Genomic DNA, 25730 nt, shown 5'->3' with positions numbered 1-25730 from the left:
GTTCATATGGCGTTGAAAAGTGCAATAGTGCAAAGGTGTGAGCAGTGTTCCATATCATATAATATTATTAAAAAACCTAAAAACATATATATAAATCATGTGACATCTCATATCGTTTTTTCAATTTCATCTAATAACCATATCCATAAGTGAAACTTTTAAGTTTAAAAATAATATATACTTCATTATATGTTAAAACCTCCAAAGTATACCCCGTGTATCATAAACACATATTTGAATACATCAAATGTGCAATTATATCAAGTGATTCCTTGATCTTTCATATGCTTAGGAAAGATCAATTTGACATATACCCCATGACTCGCTTCATGTTTGATGATTCTACATATATATAAAGTGCAATATAATAAAGTGACAGTGCCCATTTTACTTGTATAATAATAAATACTTCATGCCATATTTTACAAAAATTCATGTCATATTTTACAAAAATTGACATCCATATATAGAGGAATTATTTTCAATTGATATTGTCCCATAAGATCTGTAAAGATAGTGACATAAGGAAAAATTAAAACATAATTAAGAACATCAGACAACAAATAACGTATACTCATTTCACACCACAGGCTGAGGTCATTTAACTCTAAACAAAGTATCTCAAGGGAAAATATTTCCCAGCAGAAATATCTATTATCACTTCCAATTCACAGAAAAAATTATTATATATCTCTAGTATCAGAAAAATAGGGACAATTCCCTATCTTCGTTAAGTCCATTTGGGGAAAGGGCCTGCAGCTTATATATCCACCTCAGCTCCCGCTGTTTAAGTAATGTTTCTCTATTTCCACCCCGAGTTGGCCTTTTCACTTTTTCAATCCCCATGAAACTGTATTGCTATAAGATATATTTGGTTCCTTTTCTGATCTGTAAATTTTCTGGATGCTATATTTGTGTATATGTTTGGGGTAATGTAAACAATAGGGTCACAGATATAGGAAGTTGTTTAGCAACGAGGCTAACTGGTGCGCATGCTCAATCCCTGAATGTAAACAAATAATGGCACATGTAGAGGAAGTTGCCTAGTAACAGTACAAACAAATACGTGTGCCTCCTCCTTGAATACGCGCAGTATAGCGCCACGTCACCAAGCCTGATGACTCATCGGCGGAAGTGACGCAGGCGGAAGTGACGTCACGTATACCGGAAGTGTAGGTAGCGCGCGAACGAAGCGTCCAGCTGGTGATTGAACAGGGTATTTATACCTCTAGTGAACTCGGTAAGCATCAGAATCCCCTTGACAAAGGCCTTGGTGCCGAAACGTTGGGGCCATTCTCATTTTTCTGGTAGGTGTATCCGCTCCCTTGCTGATTTCTTGCTTGCTGCATTTAACTAATGGGTGGTTGATATTCTATGCTACTTTTTAACATTGTCTAAATTATGCCATGTTTTGTAAGGCATTGTCTGTGTAAAATGTTTTTCTTGAACAAAGAGTAAAAATTGATTTTTAAACCACCCTTTTTGCCAAATTGTTTTTGTTTTGAGTGTGCAAAGATTCTTTAATATGTCAGTTAATATGATATGAACTATCTGTTGCTTAAGTATTCATTTTGGGGGCATAGTTTTCCTTTAAGGTCGCAGATCCTAGTAACAAGATTGCTGTTTACTACATGTTTACTCACAGTGTACACACTGTATCTGAGTTTGTTTCTGATCCGGGGGATATAATGCATGGAATTTCCCCGTGTCCATTACCCTGATACAATTATGTATTGATTTCTTACAACGAAACTGGAATGTGAGGAGGTTATAAAATCTAAAGCTTGGGGTAGAATAAATCACATTCCATACGTTTTGTTTGTTGGGTTCACGGATCAGATTTATAAAGTAGAGACGCATTGAATCGGATTCAGCCCAAAACCAAACCCAATCATATTCTTATGCAAATTAGGGCCAGGAAGGGGGAAAGAGAACTTTACATGTGGTTAAACCTGTTACCCTAAATTATATTTGAGAAGATTCTTGTTCATCCAGGACATGGTACATCTGTAGCAACAAGTCACATTTCTTGTCTTCAAATTTCTCGAAGACAATTCTGCATTGAGAGAGAGCCAGTCGGATGTCTGGTGAAACATCTTCAAGGAAAACACAGACAGTCCAGATGGTTACCCTAAAATAGTTCCCCCACCAAAGTTTCAGGCTACTAGAGGCCACTCTCTGGTTGGGGGAAACTGTATTTTTTTTTCTTTTTGAAAAATAGCCATCGCTAGGACACCTGCACCACCGGGGGGTAGCTCTTGGATCGAGCTGCCATGTTGGGGCACACGCATGTGCATAATGAGCTGCAACTTGTTCATTACATGCATGTGTGTGACATCCGCTGCTCATTATGCGCATGCACTCAGAACAACATGGCTCCCTCCTAGTGCAGGTGTGTCCTAGTTCTTTAAAAGAAATAACTGTTAGTACAGACTCTATTAGACTAAAGCTTTGGTGGGGGAAACTATTTTAGGGAAACAGGTGAAGTTTCACTGCAAAAAGGTCACCCATAGGCTTCAGTGGGTTAAAAAAAATTTGTTGTGCATAAAAAAAATTTTGTCACGAATTTTCAACGAAGAGAAACGTGTCAGATTTACCCATCACTACAGATGAGCATTAGGAATTTATTTTTACTTCTATGTTTGTGCGACGAAAAGTGGCGTAGTTTTAAGGTTTCCGATTTGGTTCAGCCAGGCAGTTGCATTTGCCTGAATCCTGCTGAAAAATGCTGAATCCCAAACTGAATCCTGGCCAAATCCTGAACTGAATCCTGTCCGAATCCCAAACCGAATCCTGAATACATCCCCAACTGAATCCTGGCCGAATCCCAAACTGAATCCTGGCCAAATCCCAAACTGAATCCTGAATACATCCCAAACTGAATCCTGGCCGAATCCCGAACTGAATGCTAGCCAAATCCCAAACTGAATCCTGAACAATCCAGGCTGAATCCCGAACGGAATCCTGGCTCAATCCCAAACTGAATCCTGACCGAATCCCAAACTGAATCCTGGCTGAATCCCGAACTGAATCCTGGCCGAATCCCGAACTGAGTCCTGGCCAAATCCCAAACTGAATCTTGGCCGAATCCCAAACTGAATCCTGAACAATCCAGGCTGAATCCCGAATGGAATCCTGGCCCAATCCCAAACTGAATCCTGACCGAATCCCAAACTGAATCCTGGCTGAATCCCGAACTGAATCCTGGCGGAATCCGAAATGAATCCTGGTCGAATCCCAAACTGAATCCTGGCCGAACCCAGAACTGAATCCTGGCCGAATCCCGAACTGAATCCTGGTTCAATCCCGAACTGAATCCTGGATCAATCCCGAACTGGATTCTGTGCATCCCTATTTCAAAATCTAGAAGCCAAGCAACCCAGCAAATTACAAGGGGGTTTATATAAACCCAATCCAAAAGTAAATCTGCTCCAGAGCTTAATTGGCAGGAGGGATCAGTGATCTGTAGGAGAGTAATGAAAGTGCAGACTATTTGGCCCGTCTAGTTTTTCTTGTTCTCCAAAACCTTTTTATCTGCAAGTCATTTGCAGTCACACATTGTACCTGTTCCCAGCTACACATCTGTTCCATAGACAGTAGCAGAACAGTGCCCCCATCTAAAAACAAATGTACAAACTTATAGTTATTGCTACTTTCTATTACTCATCTTTCTATTCAGGCCTCTCCTATTCATATTCCATTCTCTTATTCCAATCAATGCGTAGTTGCTAGGTTGCTAGGCTAATTTGGACCCTAGCAACCAGATGGCTGAACTTGCAAATTGTAGAGCTGCTGAATAAAAAGCTAAATAAGTCAAAAACCACAAATAAAAAATGAAAACCAATTGCAAATTGTCTCAGAATATCCCTCTCTATGTCATACTAACAGTTAATTTAAAGATGAACAACCCCTTTAATCTGATATTTAATTTTGATGTTCCAGCGAATCAAATAGCAATATAGAAGCTCAGTGTCTCCATCATATTGAAAGTTATTATAGTTTAGTTGATCATGTCCCTTCTGACGGGTATTTATCAGACTTGCTGTAGAAGCAACTGGTTTGTGACTATTTCTGCATTAGAATTTTATTTTTCATACAAACATTTTTCAGGGGCAAAGAATTGTCGCTGCTTAAGGAAGAGCTGATGTTGCAGGAATAATTCATCCCGGCACATAACAGTTGTGACTCGGAGAAGAGAGTGCTGTCGGGATTCTCCTGCTTTGTAAAACTTCCATTGTGATGTTCAGCCGCTGGAGCTCATTTGTCGGAGCATTGACAAGCCTGATATCTCTCCTCTCCATATGTTGCTCCCGACGCGTTTCGCTCATGAGAAGGATGAAATGAAGTGCTGGGCTTTCTCTTTCCCTCGCACCTTCTGAATGAGTAAGGAGGATGGATTGTCCCCAGCCAGCGGGTCTTTAAAAGCTGATATAATACCCTGAGCCTGAATTTACTTTCATTTATTACTAACGAAGGAGAGAAGAGCAAGAAGTGCATCTGTATGAAGTCTTAATCCAATGTGATCCACTTATACAGCACAATGCTGCCTTCCCCTCACACACCATTCCTTTCTTCTTCTCTGAGAACCCAACCATGGGAAACATCATCACCAATGTCTTTATGAGCAGCTACAGATCAGTCCCCAGACTTACTGACACTTTATTATTATTGTGTGGCCCTCCAGCTCTGCCCTGTCCCAATTACACTATATCCTCATTACCTGAGATTCTCTGTAACATTCTCTGTAACCTGCACTCACTCTACTGCCAGGGATTTCATTCCACTGAAGATTATACCATTTTAAAGTATAGCTGTCCAAAGAGGATTATAGTAAGGGGAGATTTGGGGTGAGTGCTTATTTGTACCCTGGGTACCCCTGGAACTATAGCAGGGTGAATGTTACCCCAATGTTTCTATATATCTGTAACCTTGTTATGAGCTAAGGGGGCCCAGTCTGAAGGTCAGTTAGGGGGAGATTTGGGGTGAGTGCTTATTTGTGCCCTGGGTACCCCTGGAACTATAGCAGGGTGACACCCCAATGTTTCTATATATCTGTAACCTTGTTATGAGCTAAGGGGGCCCAGTCTGAAGGTCAGTTAGGGGGAGATTTGGGGTGAGTGTTTATTTGTACCCTGGGTACCCCTGGAACTATAGCAGGGTGACACCCCAATGTTTCTATATATCTGTAACCTTGTTATGAGCTAAGGGGGCCCAGTCTGAAGGTCAGTTAGGGGGAGATTTGGGGTGAGTGCTTATTTGTACCCTGGGTACCCCTGGAACTATAGCAGGGTGACACCCCAATGTTTCTATATATCTGTAACCTTGTTATGAGCTAAGGGGGCCCAGTCTGAAGGCCAGTTAGGGGGAGATTTGGGGTGAGTGCTTATTTGTACCCTGGGTACCCCTGGAACTATAGCAGGGTGACTGTTACCCCAATGTTTCTATATATCTGTAACCTTGTGTGATCCCTTAAGCTGTACCCCTGTAATTCTTTACAACCAAATGTATTACTTAAAATGGCTGAACACTAACTGGTGATTGGTTGCACAACTGGCCAAACGTTACATTTCTCCTTGTTAACCCCCCCCCCCACCAACTGCATGTAAATGGTCTAAGTTTCGCTTGTGAGAGAAGGGGTGGCAGTACCAATGAGACAGGGTCACATGATGCAGGTGGCACCACATTGAGAGCCTGTAGACTGACAGTTGGAGTCGTATAGTATGAAAATGGGCACATCCCACTCTGTTCTTTCCAATATTCATTTCACCCTTAAAAACCTATTGTTTCCCATCGAGCGCCTGGTTTTACATGTTATAATGACAGCTGGCATGGGCACGGCCCTCACCTCCTGGCCTGATTATAGAGATAAAGGGTTTTACTAGCAATCCCCTAATTTGCATTGATTCAACGCAACAATCACATTTCCTACAGAAGGATTAACTTTCATTCCTGACCAGCTAAAGAATCTGCTCGTGAGTTGCTGGTGCTTATTCGGGGCATGCCTGTTTAAAGGGGAAGTTCTGTTTGTAGTCACTTTGAGTATGACAGTTACATAATTGCTGCAGTTATTGGCGGGAGTAGGTATCAGTTTTGGGGAAGGACTTTTGTATTTTCTTCCAGGTCAAAAGTTATTCAGGTTGGATGACACCTCAATTTTCAGTCCCACAGCTTCTCAGATGGTCTGAAGGACGTTGTAGAACAATCACCTTTTGTCCTTGAGCTGTGTCTGGGTTTCATTGTGTTTGGGATCATTGTCCTGCTAGACTAATGCAAATTACACAATTGCCAAGGACCTCTCCCAGGCCAAGGGTAGTCAGATATGTCCCTGCTTGAAGTTACTGTTTCCAGCAATCTCTAAGAATATTTGGTTGCCACCACCTATTGATTGGAGCTCCAGACCTCCTGAGACCTAAACAGATCATCCCCAGTGTAATAAACCAACAACACTAGAAATGCAATACATTCATCCCAATGAGAAATAAATAAGTAGTAATATACCTACCTTTGTATAATATAAAGCTATTCAATGGGAGCAAGTGGTTCCATCCCCCTAAATAGACTCAAGGCTACTGGTTGGTTTATTTGATAATCTTCTTTATTAATGGAGCTACAATACTATACAGACGATGCCGACATTCAGTGCTACGTCTTATAAAAAACAAGTCCTTAGCATTGGTTTATACCAGACTTGTTGTCTACTTAGAGTCCATTTGGTTTGTTGCTGTATGTAGTGACACCAATATATTGTAACATGACAAAATGCTTCATAATTGAGCCCTTGGGGGAATATCCATGATCTGTAAAGATGATCTATAACCCAAAATCAGGAACAGTTTTGATGATCTGTGTCTGAGCAGCAATCATTCAAGGACTGAAAGAAGTTTCATCCAATGTAGGTTTGCGGGAATACAAAGAATGAAACACTGGAGATAAAGCCATTTCTTACTGGGATGCAGCCATTTAAGTCGGGTTACTCTGGAGCCACTTGACCACGTTTCGTTGGCGTGCCGCTTGTTACAGTGACAGAAGTTTCCATCATGGAACTAGACTTTTCTGCAGCCCATGGATTTCTCCCACAGAAAAGAAAGGGGATGACACACTCTTGGAACTGGAAAGAAACAATAAGGGACAAATGTAACATTAAACAAAGAAATACTCTGATCTTAAATCTTCCTGCTCCACGGCTCAAGATTTCTCAACAGGGCTAATTCCTAGTTGGGATTATGTGTAGAAATTGAATGGTTTCCTCTCTACTTCAATTAAGTTAGCAGTGACTCTAGGGAAACAATGATCTGTCATTATTTTCTGTATTTTATTTCCAACTGAATCTGGGAGCACAGTTGGCTGCACGTTGGGTATATGGAGCTGAATCTATGGGTCTGTCTCAGCTATGAAACCCATAAATCTGGGGGCACAGTTGGCTGTTCGTTGGGTATATGAAGCTGAATCTATGGGTCTGTCTCAGCTATGAAACCCATAAATCTGGGGGCATGGTTGACTGCACGTTGGATATATGGTGCTGAATCTATGGGTCTATCTCAACTATTAAACCCATGAATCTGGGGGCACAGTTGGCTGCACGTTGGGTATATGAAGCTGAATCTATGGGTCTGTCTCAACTATTAAACCCATGAATCTGGGGGGCACAGTTGGCTGCACGTTGGGTATATGAAGCTGAATCTATGGGTCTGTCTCAGCTATTAAACCCATAAATCTGGGGGCACAGTTGGCTGCACATTGGGTATATGGAGCTGAATCTATGGGTCTATCTCAGCTATTAAACCCATAAATCTGGGGGCACAGTTGGCTGTTCGTTGGGTATATGAAGCTGAATCTATGGGTCTGTCTCAGCTATTAAACCCATAAATCTGGGGGCACAGTTGGCTGCACATTGGGTATATGGAGCTGAATCTATGGGTCTATCTCAGCTATGAAACCCATAAATCTGGGGGCACAGTTGGCTGTTCGTTGGGTATATGAAGCTGAATCTATGCCTCTATCTCAGCTATTAAACCCATAAATCTGGGGGCACAGTTTGCTGCACGTTGGGAATATGGGGGCACAGTTGGCTTCATGTTGGGAATATGGAGCTGAATCTATGTCTGTAATGAACTATTAAACCTCCAGGTCTACAATAGGATCCATGGTGTAGGTTGGGTATGAACTGGCTGATGGGATCTTTACAATAACCTTTAGAAAGATGTTTTTTTTCAGTAATACTTACCTGCTTGTTCATGAAAATGTAGATAATTGGATTATAGACGGTGCTGGTTTTGGTCAGGTACATGGGTACTGTGGCTATAATTGGGTTGATGTACATTCCGGGATTGGCCACTACCGTCATGGCAAAGGCAGCATATGGGAGCCAACAGATGAGAAAAGCCAAGATCATCATGATCACCATACGGGAGACTTGCACTTCTGCTTTACTTGTTGTTCCTCCTTCTGCTACCCCCAATTTGGCAACCTAAAGGCAAATAAAGAACTATAAGCATATCAGTCATGCTTCACCTGTTTGCCTCCAATATATAATGTGATTTGTCTCAATGAAACTGGTAATTTATGAGCCAATATTACAGACCAATACTTCTCATTCGTTCATCTTACTTTGAGCTGCTTTACTGTTTCCCCTTAGACAGTACAGTAGGAAGTAGTGATGTTTTGGACCATATGACACCAGAGAGACCAGTGGGTCGGGGAGGTTTGGGTTGACTTCCACAACTGATTTTGACCTGGACAGCCCGTTTTTTTGAAGGGCTGTTCTAGTCAAAATTGGTCTTCCTGGTTTTCCAAATTAGGAAAACCGGGCAGGATTTCCTGAGATTGACGTGGCGATTGGGCAATCGTTGTCACAGTCCCACCCCCGCTGCATCACGGCCTTGTCTCCCCCCGGAGTTTGTCTTCGACTGTCCCACCCCTTTTTCTGACATCAGAGATAGGCGGTCAGGCAAGGGTCTATAACTAGAGCTGCTACACTGTGTCAGGTAGAGTTTGGGTTGGGAGGGGTTGGGGTTGGGTGCAGGTCCTATTTTTGTCTACCTGCAAATCACTAGTAGGAATATATATATGTCATAAATTAATTTGTGGAATACAGGCATGGTGACCCTTAGAGAAGAAGCAGCATAGACTATAACCACTGAACATAAAGTAGACTTGACGATTGACTCATCACCTGCTCACCTGCTGCCCATATCATTACCTGTCTCCACATAATCCCTACCAACACACCTTCAATCTCCTACCCACTATAACCTCATCATTTGTCAGTTTTATCATTTCAACTTTTCTTTGTCAGTAGAAATCACCTTTTTTCTTCTCATTTATATATTGCTGTCTACCCTCAATCCCCCTCAATCTCCTACCCACTATCACCTCATCATCTGCTCCCCAGTTCCACTTCCTCCCATTTTTCCTCCTCTATATCTCCTGTTGTCCTCTGTCATCTCACAATCTCCTATGGACTCCATCACCATCATTCTTCGTTTCTCCTGCCAACTATCACTTAATAATCAGCTGCTTCTCCCTCACCATCTTCTGCCCACCATGAGCTGCTCGCCATTTTCAGACCTTCACCTTATGCTTTGTCTTACATATTCCTCGTGTGCTACAAAACCTCACCTTTTCCATATCTTGTCTTGCTCCACTTTGTTATCATCTTCTTCCCTTCTTAATTTCCAACTCTTGTCACCATATCCTGCTCCAAATACTTCTCCAATCTCCATATCAGATACCCCTTACCATCTTATACACCTAATGCCACCTCCTTGCCATCTCCTCCCTCCTCAATATCTACTTAAGTCTTCACCTTGTCTTGATCTTCTGAATTTTAACACATCTTAACTGACTCATTTCTCAGTATCTTCAGCCTAGTGCTACCTTCTCACCAATACGTGCCCTAACAATATGCAAACTTGAAAATAGTCGATTCATAATGTGTATTTCTTGATAGTGTAGCCCTTGATGCTAGTGCTTTGGTAACATTGCAGGTAGCCATCACTGATGTTGCCCCTAAGCTCTTCAGCCTTACTAGTTGTCAGCCTGATGGATATTACTTCCATAGTCAGTCCCTGTCTCCACCTCTTGAAGAACTTTATCTTCCATCAGCAGCCATGTTGGTGTTCCATTAGGTATCAGTAACATCCCCCATGTATATAGGATGGATGGTATAGATGGGGTTACCTGTCGTAGAGTCCACATTAGGTATCCATAAGATCCCACGATGATTAGGAACGGGATGGCAAAGCAGAAGCAGAAATAACAGATGATGTAGGACATATTAACTGGGTCATCGCTGTACCAGTTGGGGGCACATGATGTCATCACACCTTCTAGCTCGTAGCTTCCCCAGCCAAACAGTGGGGGCGTATTCCATATGAGAGACCAGATCCAAGAGGCAGCTATTCCGGCTAACGCCTGCTTTGAGGTAAATGTGAGCGTTCCCATGGGTTTGCACACCACAAACACTCGATCCACAGCTATTACTGCAATGGTGCACAGACCTGCGATGCCTGCAAGGGAACGAGGGGAAATGTCATGTCATGAGAGGGTTTATTTAGAGACAGAATCAGTCTGTTCCTGTGCATTGCTATTTTCTGTTTGTTCTAATCAACAGTAACATATAGACATTTCTAAACCCAGTCTTGGATATTGTGAGAACTGTTATCATGTATCTGTAGCCTTAATTATGAGCTGAGGGTGATAGAATGCTGAACTGCAAATGTGGAGTTTGAACCCAAAAAATATAAATTCTGGGCACACAATAAGCTATACCCTCATACTGTACTGTCTAAGGGAATCAACATGGAACCTCCTCCTCCCATATGTATAAATACAAATATACAGAGAAGGAATGTTCTGGGCACACAATAAGCTATACCCTCATACTGTACTGTCTAAGGGAATCAATATGGCACCTCCTCCTCCCATATGTATAAATACAAATATACAGAGAAGGAATGTTCTGGGCACACAATAAGCTATACCCTCATACTGTACTGTCTAAGGGAATCAACATGGAACCTCCTCCTCCCATATGTATAAATACAAATATACAGAGAAGGAATGTTCTGGGCACACAATAAGCTATACCCTCATACTGTACTGTCTAAGGGAATCAACATGGAACCTCCTCCTCCCATATGTATAAATACAAATATACAGAGAAGGAATGTTCTGGGCACACAATAAGCTATACCCTCATACTGTACTGTCTAAGGGAATCAATATGACACCTCCTCCTCCCATATGTATAAATACAAATATACAGAGTAGGAATGTTCTGGGCACACAATAAGCTATACCCTCATACTGTACTGTCTAAGGGAATCAATATGGCACCTCCTCCTCCCATATGTATAAATATAAATATACAGAGAAGGAATGTTCTGGGCACACAATAAGCTATACCCTCATACTGTACTGTCTAAGGGAATCAATATGGCACCTCCCTCCTCCCATATGTATAAATACAAATATACAGAGAAGGAATGTTCTGGGCACACAATAAGCTATACCCTCATACTGTACTGTCTAAGGGAATCAATATGGCACCTCCTCCTCCATATGTATAAATACAAATATACAGAGAAGGAATGTTCTGGGCACACAATAAGCTATACCCTCATACTGTACTGTCTAAGGGAATCAATATGGCACTTCCTCCTCCCATATGTATAAATACAAATATACAGAGAAGGAATGTTCTGGGCACACAATAAGCTATCCCCTCATAATGTACTGTCTAAGGGAATCAATATGGCACCTCCCTCCCATATGTATACATTTGAATATTCTTAGAATTGATTGTCCTGTGCTCATAATAAACTATAACTTCATTTTGTACTGTTTTGTACTGTGTGATGCATATTAACAAATGTTTAATGAGCTCTTTATAAACAAACGCCTATTTCCCCTCTGTGTCTCAGGTTTACAAATAAGGAGGAGTTCATTAAGGCTCCCCTCAATTGCTCTGAAATTTTAGGTATGTGGGAAATGAGAGTACATTTGATTTTACAATTTCACCTGTTCAGTGCAAGAAATAAAAAAAAAAGACAGATATTTTCATCTCAGCACAATCCCTTTTCATTGAATTGACCCTTTCAAATGAAAGAATTTACTCCTAATCTCAAGGGATTAGTTCCAATCCTTATTGGCTGTTGGCCTGAACAACCCAACCAGCTCAATGTGGTCATGCAAGTGTATGACCACTTATAATGCAACCATATACAGGTATGGGACCTGTTATCCAGAATGCTCGGGACCTGGGGGTTTCAGGATAACAGATCATTCCGTAATTTGGATCTTCATACCTGAAGTCTACTAGAAAATCATGTAAACATTAAATAAAGCCAATAGGCTGGTTTTGCTTCCAATAAGGATTAATTTTATCTTAGTTGGGATCAAGTACAATTTACTGTTTTATTATTACACAGAAAAAGGAAATATTTTGAAAAATTAGGATTATTTGGATAAAATTGAGTCTATAGGAGACAGCCTTTCCGTAATTCAGAGCTTTCTGGATAAAGGGTTTCTGGATACCCGATGCCATACCTGTATTCGGTGTAACACATTGGGACAATGTCCATTTATTTACTTACCAAAAAATGCCACGGCAAAACCTTCAATGACACAACCCACTCTCCCCAGGTTGAAGTAGCCCACGGCATTGGTCTCCACTGTTAACGCGCCTCCCAGAATGGTGACACCGAGGTCGGCAATCGCCAGGTTGACCAGCGAGTAGTTAATGGGATGGCGCAATTGGCGATATTTGAAAGTCACCACAATAACAGTGACATTGAGTACTAGAGAGGCGGCACAGAATACGGCCATTATCAATGCCAGAATGGTGTAACCAATCCGAGGCATGATCACCTTCCCAGGGTGCATTTCTTCAGCGGTCAAGTTCATTATTGGCGGCCCGTTGGTCCTGAGACCTTCAAGTCACTGAAACTGTCAGAAAAACTAACTGCCTCCTGGCTCCTCTCTGGCTCTTCTCCCCAGCAGTTTCCTCAACTGGACATGTCTATCATAATTTCAGCAAATCATATTGCAGAGATTATAGGACATTTATAGCAAATCCCCCAATCCGGATTTATTTCAGAATAATTCCCTTTCTCATTAATTTTTCTAATTATTGTAACGTCTCCCACTTTTCAGCACAGTAACACGGCTTCCTTGCTGGAATTTAATTAAATGATTATTTTGGACACAGAGCTGCTGAGCTGATGATTATGTTACACTCACACACATATGTCTGTGTTATTATTCACCTGGTAAAGGGCCATACTTGATCCCTTAGACAGTACAGTATGAGGGTATAGCTTATTGTGTGCCCAGAACATTCCTTCTCTGTATATTTGTATTTATACATATGGGAGGAGGGAGGTGCCATATTGATTCCCTTAGACAGTACAGTATGAGGGTATAGCTTATTGTGTGCCCAGAACATTCCTTCTCTGTATATTTGTATTTATACATATGGGAGGATGGAGGTGCCATATTGATTCCCTTAGACAGTACAGTATGAGGGTATAGTTATTGTGTGCCCAGAACATTCCTTCTCTGTGTATTTGTATTTTTACATATGGGAGGATGGAGGTGCCAAATTGATTCCCTTAGACAGTACAGTATGAGGGTATAGCTTATTGTGTGCCCAGAACATTCCTTCTCTGTTTATTTGTATTTATACATATGGGAGGAGGTGCCATATTGATTCCCTTAGACAGTACAGTATGAGGGTATAGCTTATTGTGTGCCCAGAACATTCCTTCTCTGTATATTTGTATTTATACATATGGGAGGAGGAGGTGCCATATTGATTCCCTTAGACAGTACAGTATGAGGGTATAGCTTATTGTGTGCCCAGAACATTCCTTCTCTGTATATTTGTATTTATACACATGGGAGGAGGAGGTGCCATATTGATTCCCTTAGACAGTACAGTATGAGGGTATAGCTTATTGTGTGCCCAGAACATTCCTTCTCTGTATATTTGTATTTATACATATGGGAGGAGGAGGTGCCATATTGATTCCCTTAGACAGTACAGTATGAGGGTATAGCTTATTGTGTGCCCAGAACATTCCTTCTCTGTATATTTGTATTTATAAGGGAGGGAGATTCAGCTTTTATTTGGGCCACTGATGTCCTTCTAAAAGCTCTGAGTTTCAATTTGTATTTTTTACCTTTACATTTTTAAACTCCTGTTCATTATAATATTTGGCCGCAGTGATAATCCCTGCAGGAAGCATAAGAAATCCTTATTACAAGAGATTACACAGAGATCAGTGTTCCTGGGCCACTTCTGAGCCCCGACCTCAGTGCTAATCTGACATGTGACACTTTGGGCCAGAAATAATGAAACCGTGACCTTATTACAGGAAACATTATAGAACACGGCAGGAATCGAGGTGATTAAACAGAATGAAGGAATATGCAGCAAGAAATAGGGGGTCGTATATTCACGAGGGCAAAGTGAAACAATTCAGTGCCAGGTTTTCTACCCACTGTGAGTTGTAAATGAATATGTGACAGTTGGTCGCTTTTTGGTGTCTTTCCCCACCTCCCCGGGATCATGTGACTGTCTCATTATTGGGACCCGCATTACAGAACTAGGTGCCCAGTAGCCAAGATCCAACGGCCCCTCTGTATTTCGCTTCAGTGCCACCAGATTCGCTCTTAATGGTTTCTACTGGGTCATTAGCTCCAATGTTCCCAGTGATTCCGCGGGACATTAACTTCTAGCCACTAGCTAATACTTTCCATGGAAACGCAATAATAAATGAATAATGGCTTCTTAATGACAAATACATCAGGCTCCCAGTGCTCTGCTACGGGGGGGAGAAGAGAAGACAATGCAGTTGCGGCAAATAAGGAAATAAATATGGATTTATAGATTTATATCAAAACTTTCCATGTATTCAATGTGACTGTTGTTGCTTTCATCATATATGACAAGAGTTGTGATGTCATATGTTGGAGTTGTGACTCAATTTTGCTGGGGAGCAAATTACAGCACAAGCCCCTGATGATTACGGTCACTGCAATTAGACTATATTATATATATAATAATGATGTCCATTTTGCTATATGTGCCGGTTTTGCCTCCAATAAGGATTAATTATATCTTTTGGATCAAGTACAATCTACTGTTTTATTATTACACAGAAAAAGGAAATCATTTCTAAAAATTTTAATTGTTTGCTTATAACGGAGTGTATGGGAGATGGCCTTTGTGTAATTCGGAGCTTTCTGGATAACGGGTTTCTGGATAACGGATCCCATACCTGTATAGAGTGCTGTCGAAAGAATGGCACTTAATAAATGCATCTCAATCTTTGTATAATATTGTTTGGCCAATTATTTACCTTCTTTTCCTGTTGCATGCCAGATCCCTAAGAATACAGGAACATTAAAGAGGACCTGTCACCCAGACAAAACGCTGTATAATAAAAATACTTTTCAAATTAAGTATGACACACAAATTCTTTATTTATTCAAAAATCCATACCTGTTCTAAACTCATACCTCCCAACTGTCCCTTTTTCGGAGGGACAGTCCCTCTTTTGACAGCTCAACCCGCAGTCCCTCATTTGTACTGGAAAGTCCCTCTTTTCTCTGCACTGAACAGCCAGAAAAAGAAACAAAGTTTCTCACTTAATTGGCTTTTAGCAGAGAGCCCAGAACAGCTAACAGGTGCAAATAAGATACTTTGTAACAATTTTGAGACACAAAAACACAGTTTAGATAAGGAGAAATATTTTCAAAATTTCATAACCTGCCAAATTTTGTAAAACAAACATGGTAATTAGGGGGGTGTGGCCACAGAAAGTGGTGTAGTCCAAAAAATTGCTGCGCTACGTGCGGAAAAATTTTTTTTGTCCCTCTTTTTACTTCCAAAATGTTGGGAGGTATGTTTAAAAATCTCAGTTGTCAATCATATATTACCTGCTCCTCCTCTATGCCAGAGGCAATTACTTTCACTTTCAGTTCTGCACTTCCTTGAAGTCACTGCACTCCCCAAATTTCCCATCTAATTGGTTAGCCAGTGCAAGGATATGGACTTCAGGCGCCCCATTCTGGTGCATAAACAAGATTTTAGAATGACGAAAAGCCTGCCTTAATAACAATGTCCCCAAAATGGCATCTGCCTGCTTTATGCGATTTTGAATTCTTGGAATTTAAAGAATTAAAGATTTTAAGATTTTAAGATTTAAATCATCTATAAAGTGTAGGTGAATTTTATTTAATTTAATTTTATTTCTTAGGATCACAGGTCCCCTTTAAGTAAGCTCATTTAGTACCCTGGGATGAATACTATCAGGTCCTGGACTTTTGTTTATCTTCATATGTACAAGTTTCTTCGGAATTTCCTCCTAAGTGACCCATGCATCAATAGTTATATTAGAATTTGGTCTGTTAAAAAGGAAACCATAATACCCATGGATTGGTATAAACTATATAAAAATCAAGTGGCCCCCCTGTTCTTTCGGGCTCTCCCCTTCCACAATCCATGCAAACAACTCTAAAAGTTTTGATTCTGAAGCCAGGCAAGGCTGCACATGACTGTGCAGAATATAGGCCCATATCTCTGATAAATTCAGATGCGAAAATTTTGGCCAAGGTATTAGCTTCCCGTATAGCACCGTTGCTGGGTTTGATAATTTCACCTGATCAGACTGGTTTTATGCAGGGGAGGTCAACGGATGCTAATATTAGACGCCTATACACCAATCTGGCTATTACTCATGATAACTCGGGGGAAAGGGTGATTGCTTCACTTGATAATGAGAAGGCCTTCGATTCAATGGAGTGGCCATATCTATGGTCCACGATGAGAAGAGTGGGCATCCCAGCAGCTTACATTCAATGGGTTCAAGCTCTATATGATAACCCCGTAGCTAGAGTCAGAACGAACTTTACAATTTCACAACCTTTTTCCATTTTGAGAGGTACCCATCAGGGTTGTCCTCTCTCCCCTTTGCTTTTCTCCCTAGCCATGGAACCTATGGCCTGTCGAATTAGAAATAATCCAAGGGTGGTTGGACTTCAACTGGGTCGAGTTACTGAAACAGTGTCCATGTATGCGGACGACACGTTATTATATTTAGCTAACCCTGGAAGGGCGCTTGGCGCTGCACTAGACATTATTAACGGCCACACAGACTACTCTGGCCTGAAAATAAATTGGGCGAAATCCCTTCTTTTTGCCATTGACCCAAAACACTAAGACGTACCCGCTTTCCCTCATGGTCTGTCTTGGGCAGACTCTTTTAAATATCTAGGGATCTGGATCCACAGGGATTTAAAAAAATTTGTAGACCTTAACCTGTCCCCGATTCTGCACTACATTGAGTCCAAAGTTGAAACATGGTCATCCTTACCGTTATCCTTATACGGCAGAATCTGCCTCTTCAAGATGATTATCCTTCCAAAGTTAACTTACATATTTAGACAATCTCCCCTAAAGATCAATAAGGAAGTGTTCCGAGTCTTACGGAGCCTCGAAATCTCAATGCTGTGGAACAAATCGCAACCTAGGATTGCCCTTGCTACTCTCCAACTTCCTGTTAAGGGTGGGGGTTTGGAAGCACCTAACTTATTCCTGTATTATCTGGCTGCTCAATTGGTCAATGCTTGGCGTTGGGCCTCCCCCTCCCCGCAGGATGCCACCACACTGTTGGAGGCGCAAGTAGTAGGCTCATTTGAAGGACTTAAGAACCTCCTGTATAGAGGTATAACAGACTCTCCACATATTACCCCTCTCATGAAGGCTACAGTGGGGGCTTGGCAAGTGGCTCTTAATTTTTCGCCCTCTATCCCTTCACACTGTTCTAAATTTACCCCCCTCTAGTGTAACCCTAAGCTGAGACACCTCACAATGGTTCCAGACCCTCAGCTATGGGCGAGATTTGGCATTAAGTATGTCATGGATATTCTTATTGATGGCAAATTACCCCCCTTCCAAACACTGAAAGATAAATTTACTTTGCCTAATGGGATGCTTTTTTCAAGTGAGACATGCCATAAGTTCGCAATTTCTGGGTGGGCAGGTGGACACCACTCCCAGGAGACTGGAGACCTATGTCCACAACCCTGAACTCCGAAAACCTTTATCACTATTCTATAATCATTTAATGTCAATGGGTAACTGTAATCTTAAAAAAACCCCAATTGAAATGGCAAATAGATATACCCTCGCTAGATGATGAAAAATGGAATGATGCTCTGGAGTCCTACTCAGAAGGGATGATATGTAGTAGGGACAAACTAACTCAACTTAAATACCTACACAGAATTTATCTCACCCCACAAAGGTTGCATAGAATTAATCCCACTTTAGCACAGGCCTGTCCCAGATGTTCTGAACTGGTGGCCAACTATTACCATATGGTGTGGACCTGTCCTGTGATACACCTTTTTTGGCAGCAAGTGTTGCAGAACATTCAAGGGAAAACAAATTGGTTAATCCCTGTGGATCCTCTAATAATCTTATTGAATAGGGTAGAGGAAGTATCTGTTAGAAGTGCAGAATGTACTCTCCTTTCTATTTTACTAATGCTTGCAAAAAAAGCTATAGCCCTCAAGTGGAAGGATTCCTCTGGCCCAACTGTCCCTTTTTGGTTGGACCTCATCAGGAAAGCAATGCCCATGTACAAGCTGACGTATATGAGAAGGAACTGTCCGGAAAAATTTCATAAAATATGGGGGATCTGGCTGGACGAGGAGGAGGAAAGATGAACACGGTCCTACACTAGTGTAGTTGCATTGCCAACTTAGAAGTAGTTTGGTGGCTCATATAAACCAATACCCCCGTACACAAATACACAAGTATATTGCATATGTATATCCCTCATATGTCTGCTCTTTTTGTATACCCTTACTGAAATAGGTCACGGTCTATCATTCTGATCATAGGTTGGACCACACGGCCCACTAGCAGTTATATGGTCATAGGTTCGCTGCTTGAAATAACAGAGATACAATTGTAGCAACAATATTTTAAACATGTCAATTTTTATTGTTATGTTTGTTAACTGCATATTGATTGTAAACTCAGAAATGTATTTTAATTAACACTGTACATTCAAGCCTCTGTTATACTTTCAATAAAGCAGAAATTGTTAAAAAAAAAAGGAAACCATAATTAGCTGGTTCCCCAGTTGTGCAGACAGTTGAAAAATAATTCAAAATACCTACTTTTTCCCTGTTATCGTCAACCAATTTACCTCCCCCTGACACTAAAGTTCCCACACCTGCTTGCTTCAATTTCTTTTATGATTTACATATTTATAAAATAATTTTGGACAATTCTCTTATGAATCTAAATATTTTTTAGACAATAAAATTTGTATAAAATACCCTTTCTCAAAGGTCCTCAATATCAATCTATTCCAACTGCTCCTCAACAGAGCTGGGCCAACAGATTGTGGCACCCAATGCCAGCTCTGTCCCTGCCACCCCCCATCTGCTTGTTAGAATCCACCTGCTGCCAGATCCATTATCTTTTCTCCCACAAGAAGCTGCCAGACCTGATCCACTTTTTCCAATCACCCAAACTGATCCACATTTTACACCATAACAAGCCACCAGATCTGTTCCCCCCTTTACCCGCAACCAACCACCAGATCCAATCCCCCTTCCCTTCTCACTAAACCCAATACCACTTTCACCTAACAACAAGCCTCTAGACCTGATTCTCCTTTCCCCCAACAACAAGCCACTAGACACGACCCTACTCCCCTATGCCAAGTGCTCCATGCAGAAAGTGTGCAGACAAAGTTGTAGGAACTTTGACATTTTCTCTATCCAAATTTGCACCTTAGGCACCTGCCTACCCTGCCTACCACTAATTCCAGTCTCGCTCCTCGATACATATAGCAAAGATCCTTCACCTTATACTACAGCACGGTGCAAAGACATTAGCGTCAGCATCACAGATTAAACCTGGTCACAAATTTGGATGTGAAAAGCTCATTGTACTAGAACAGTGATCCCTGACCAGTGGCGTGCGAGTAACATGTTGCCCATCAACCCCTTGGCTGTTGCTCAAAGTGGCCTCAAAGCAGGAGCTTATTTTTGAATTCCAGACTTGGGGGCAAGTTTGTGGTTGTATAAAAAACAGTTGTACTTAGCCTCCTGTCGGCTGCCAGTTCACATAGGGGCTACCAATAGTAAATCACAGCCCATAAATTGCACCCCCAGGAACTTTTGCATGCTTGCTTTGCTCTCCAACTTTTTTTCACTTTTGATTGTGGTTCATGGGTGAAAAAAGTGTGGGGATCCATGTACTAAAAACATTTCACTTATACAAACCTTATATGAAGTCCTCGTGCACTGGTACATGGTCCTACTTTGTCTACATAAATTCTCAACCCAGCAAAGATTTGTTTCAGATCAGTGTCGGACTGGCCCACAGGGATACCAGGAAAAGTCCCGGTGGGCCCAGGTGTCAGTGGCCCCTCATGCTGATAAACATTTGGCCTATTTCATGGTCATTCCTTATTTCTATGAGAAAAAAGGCTTAATAAATGTAATAATAGATTATAGTATGTAAAGAAAAGAGACAGGAGAATAGAGGTTAAATGAGGAGAGGAAGAAAATAGTACTAGGGTGGACCCCTAGTTTGAAGTTTTTTGGTGGGCTCCTGGTCTAAGGTTTTTTGGTGGGCCCCTGGTGTCCCAGTCCGACACTGTTTCAGATGATGTGGACAAACTGGTACCATGATGCACATATGGACTTGCCCGAAAATTCATAAATTTTGGTCCAGAATCTATAATGTTACCTATTTATCAACATAAATAAACTGTCACGGCCGGCACCCGATACCAGAACAAATGCCAAGCACCCTGGTCTCGGCTCGGCTTCACCAGTAGTGTGACCACCGTTGGGCTTCGGGAGGAGCCCTCAGCTTACTTGGGTGCCACCTAGACTTAACGAGAGGTGCAAGGCGAGATGTTCTGGCTGGCGAAGGGGCACGGCTGTTAGCAGAGTCTTTTGGGCCGAAGGTCTCGGTACAAATGGAGCAGGCTAGAGAATCGTCAGACAGGCTGGGTCGAGGCAGGCAGATATCAAGAATCGTCAGGCAGGCAAGGGTCAAACCGGGTTGTCAATCAAGGGGTTAAGCAGGAAGAGTTGTCGTAGGCAGGCGAGGGTCAGGATACAGAATGCAGAATAGTCAGGAACAGGCTGGGTCAAACACGGGTAATCAAACAGACTAGATTCAGAACAGATCAAACGCACAAGGCTCAGGAACCACAAAAAACAAGTTCTATCACGGGCATCAGTCAGCAGTCTGAATGGGCCTTTTATACTATTTGAATTTCGCGCCTTTGCGAGCCTTTAAATATCACAGAGGCGCCGCGCGCGCCCTAGAGATTCAGCGCCTGCGGCCTAACGTGCGCCCACGCGATCCGGCGCCTGCGGCCTAACCGAACCCGCACGACACGGCGGGCGTCCCTGCCGTCCCCCCACTAGACCACCAGGTATGTCTCTTACATAAACTTGAAGATATATTTGCAAAATGCTTTATTGAACAAATACTGTAATCTTGAACATCAATAACTTTTATCTAATTGGTTTCTAAGCTTGCCATTGCCGATGTCTGGAACATCAGTCACTTTGAGGACCAATTGATTTGGATTATGGTTAATGAAGACAAAGGAGTAAACTTTATTAAAATCTGGGAACCCTGCTACAATTATTCTTTGTCAGACACCGGACTCTCCTTTAAAATAAGTGGATGGAGAATTCTAAGCAGTTTTGTCATTTACATTCATTGTTGATATATTTTTTATCCCAAGATATTAAAGGACCAGTAAACTCCACTCTACTTGCGCTCCTCTTCAGAAAAGGCGTCGGGGTGACGATCCATCTTGCAGTGCTCCATTTCTCCTTCCTGGCTATCTCCTATAAGGAAGGCAGGGAGGAGAAATTGAGTGCTGCATGATGGATCGTGATTGCCTTTTCTGAGTTTCGGTAACTTATTTCTTAATAAAGACATTGCAATTTTAAGCCTTTAAGTGCCACAGAACGTAGAATCTACGTTCTGTGGAAAAGTAACTTGAAATGCCACAAAATGTAGATTCTACGTTCTGCAGCACTTCCGGGTTCTGGAGCAGAGGAGCGGCTGTTAGAGCCGCTCGCTCCGTTCCTCTTCGATCCCCTGCCCCTAGACAACGAGCAGATCGAGGGGATCGAGTGGCCCCTGGGGTGCGATCGCCCAGGGGCCCCAAAGCAGTAGCAGGCACGTGTTACTTACGTGTCCTGCTGCTGCAGCCTGCACTGCGCCGTCCAGCTCCGCCCCCACAGCACAGGGACACGGATGACATCGCAGATCTCTTCCTGGGGCTCTTCCAGATCGTCTGCAACAGTCTCCAGCGACTTTTTCAGGTTAGTGCAACAATTACACACACAAACACACCAACACACACTTATTACAGTAATACACACTTAGATTCACACTTACACACACTTACACATACATTTTTGGGGATTGCGGGGGTCACTTACACTCACTGCACTCACACACACGCACACACGCGCACATAACATGTAATTTACCATTTGTACACACGCACACGCACATACATGGCATTGTGGCTTTTTTTTTTCTTATCGCATCGACTCTTTTTTGGCTGAAAAAAAAATGTTTTATTGCCATTGCGTATAGCGTATTCGCTAACCGTACTGTGCAATATCTTTTGTATGTTATTTCGGTGATCATATTGCAATTTTGGGCATTTTTAGATATTTATTGAATTTTTAGCCATTTTATTGCATTTTCAGCTCTGCATATGTTGTGTTCACCTGTTTCTAGCCGTATAACCTGTTTGGCCCAGCTAAAATATTCAAACTGTGATTCTGACGGCCGATAACACTAGTCTGGATTATTGGATTATTGGATTTTTTTGCATCTCACTCTTTACTGCCTTATTTTGTTTTGGCTTGTAAATTTTATCTACTATATATCCATTTGTATCTATCTCTGTGCGCCACATAGTTTGGTATATCTATGCATATTGGGCATCAAAGTGTTCAGTAGACCCCTGGCGTTCATATTTAGGATGTTTTATGCTAAGTTACGAAACATGGGGCATATAATGGGGTACAATTCAAGGTTTGTGACGATTTTCAGAAATTTGATAAAAAACCGTTATTTTCAGCTTTCCTTTGCAGTTTGGCAGTTTGCAGTAAAAACACATATTTACCCATATTGGATTCGTCAGAATGTGTACTTTCTGAAAATATATGGTTTTCTGGGGTCTCTGTACTGTTAGGGGGTCTTATGTCAAATAATACACTAACCGGGTGGTTATATTGCAGCAGCCAGCACGTCAGCCGTGAAAATGTATATACACTATTGTCATTTGGAGGTCTCTGTGCGCCACATAGTTTGGTATATCTATGCACATTGGGCATCAAAGTGTTCAGTAGACCCCTGTGTTTATATTTAGGATGTTTTATGCTGGTAATGATACATGGACGATACGATGCTGGAAAGTTGAAGCTTTGAAGCCAAATTTGGCAAAGCCTTGCGACTCAGTAGTTTGGAGCAGAAAGGCATGGGTACCCACTTTAGATTCAGTAGAATGTGTACTTTCCAAAAATATATGGTTTTGGGGGGTAAACATATATTTCTGTGTTTTTACCCCCAGGGGCGATCCTGGCCCCTCCGCTGCCTGAGGCAGCAGTAGTTGCTGCTGCCCCCCCTCCCCTGGAAATTTGCTCTTAAAGTACCAGGAGCAGCATTTTTGCTGCCCCTGGTACCTAGTGGGGCGCTGCTGCCTGAGGCGACAGCCTCAACTTGCCTCATTGGCGAAGCACCCCTGTTTACCCCACAAAAATGCAGTCAATGTGTTGATTTTTTCAGTAGCTGAAGTTACCCACAGGACTATTTGTATGCGCTAACTTCATTTTGGGGCCTCTAAATGCCAGATACTTTGGCGAACCTATGCACAGTGGGCACCAAACTGTTTGGGGGACCCCTGGCAATCATAGTTAGGGTGCTTTTTCTTGGTACGTAATAATACATGGGCGATATGATGCTGGAAAGTTGAAGCATTGAGGCAATTTTCAGATATTTCACAAAAACTTTCAGTTTGGGAAAGCCTTGCGACTCAGTAGTTTGGAGCAGAAAGGCATGGGTACCCATTTTAGATTCAGTAGAATGTGTACTTTCCAAAAATATATGGTTTTGGGGGTAAACATATATTTCTGTGTTTTTACCCCACAAAAAATGCAGTCAATGTGTTGATTTCTCAGTAGCTGAAGTAAAGTCCTGAACAATTTGGATGTGCTAACTTCATATTGGTGTCTCTAAATGCCAGATACTCTGGTAAACCTATGCATAATGGGTATCAAACTGTTCAGTGGACCCCTGGCAATCATATTTCAGGTGCTTTTTCTTGGTACCTAATATAGTTTGGGTTATGTGGAGCAGCAAAATAAAACCTTTGAAGTGATTTTTTATAAAAATCGCTATGTTCAGACAAGCTTTTCTGTTTGGTAGTTGGGAGTAGAGAGACATAGTTACCCATTTTGGAATCAGCAGAATGTGTACTTTTCAAAAATGTATGGTTTTCTGGGATAAACCTACGGTTTCAGGATTTTTTTGCCATGGAATCTAAAGCATGCCGTTTTCTGCCTTAGTGCTTTCAAAATTCAGTAATATACTGCCGGGAGTTTTTGCTGTACAGAAATCCTAAATCTCCCTAAACTATACATATCTGGTATTGGCACGTTCGAGAGACATAAGGCTTTCCAAATCAGTTGGATTTTCATCCGTGTAATTATTTTTCTAGTATAAATTGATATACAATCAAAAATGGTAATTTTTCATTCTTTTGGGGTATTTAGCACTATACATTTTTTTGCACAGGTGGAAATACATGAAAACTGAGGCAGATTTAGAAAGCTCGGTTTCTCCTGAAAAAAACAATGTATAGTTTTCCTAGGTAAACTATAGGTTTCCTCTCAGAAAATGCCCCTAAAGTGAGAGAGCACAAAATGATTCAAAAATGGCTGGCGTAACCAAAATGTAAAATTCTGCTGGCACTTAAAGGGTTAAAGTTTCATTTGTCTTGGTGTTTTTTTTTTCAATGTATACTAACAAATTTTTTAAATATTTTTTTGATGATGTTACTGGTCCTTTAAGAGAAATCTGTACTGTTAATATGAATGAATTTTTCCAACAGCGCCACCTGCTGGTCAGAGCAGCCTCTTTCTTGCAGAAGATAATCTACCATGTGTAAATCACGCCAAGAGCAAAAAAAAAACCTCTTTTATCTGCTCCATAGAAGATCTGAGCAGTGGTGAAATATAGTGTGAATAACGGCAGCATATACCTGATTTCTGGTGTCTCTTCTGCTAAATAATTCATTTAGTTGCTGCTAGTGCAGAGTACAAGATCATAGAGGAGAGCTGGGCTTGATGTAAATCCGCGGTGCCATCTCCCCTCTGGTAAGGTTAGGGCATCACGCAGCTCGGCAGATGCTAACTGTCAGCTAACAGCTCTGTTCCCTTGGATCAGCCGCCCAACATTGCAGCTACATTAGCCGCTCTGCATAATAAGAAATGAAAAGCTGCTTCCTGGGAAGATAAGGACTATACTGCCTCAAATGCTCAAACGCAACTGATATTATGGGGGGAATAATAACATAATGGCCATAAATATTCATAGATTATATGAGAGGTTGTTCTCTGAAACATGATAAAAAGAATGTAGAGCAAGT

The 25730-nt window shown here is 41.6% G+C and overlaps 1 protein-coding gene across 1 annotated transcript; it reads right to left on the bottom strand.

Annotated features, from left to right (window-relative positions):
• Positions 1–6596: 6596 nt before the first annotated feature.
• Positions 6597–13152, bottom strand: LOC108704005 (parapinopsin). The gene is made up of 4 exons (XM_018240365.2): positions 12597–13152; positions 10180–10508; positions 8225–8467; positions 6597–7108 (listed from the first exon to the last, which is right to left on the bottom strand). Exons 1-4 carry the CDS (start codon positions 12904–12906, stop codon positions 6971–6973), a joined length of 1020 nt encoding a protein of 339 aa, XP_018095854.2. The 5' UTR covers positions 12907–13152; the 3' UTR covers positions 6597–6970.
• Positions 13153–25730: the final 12578 nt, after the last annotated feature.

The sequence above is a fragment of the Xenopus laevis genome, chromosome 4L, assembly GCF_017654675.1.
Source record: "Xenopus laevis strain J_2021 chromosome 4L, Xenopus_laevis_v10.1, whole genome shotgun sequence".
NCBI classification, from domain to species: Eukaryota; Metazoa; Chordata; class Amphibia; order Anura; family Pipidae; genus Xenopus; species Xenopus laevis.
The sequence above is the reverse complement of the archived record's forward strand: the minus strand, read 5'-3'. Positions and strand labels throughout refer to the sequence as shown.

Bases quoted from the DNA above. Each gene is read 5' to 3' on its own strand.
- LOC108704005 (XM_018240365.2), bottom strand. From the start codon at position 12,906: ATGAACTTGACCGCTGAAGAAATGCACCCTGGGAAGGTGATCATGCCT. The intron at 10,509-12,596 runs GTAAGTAAATAA...GTTCCCTTGCAG, and splicing joins TTTTGCCGTGGCATTTTTTG to GCATCGCAGGTCTGTGCACC. The intron at 7,109-8,224 runs GTAAGTATTACT...GTTTCTTTCCAG, and splicing joins ACATTTTCATGAACAAGCAG to TTCCAAGAGTGTGTCATCCC.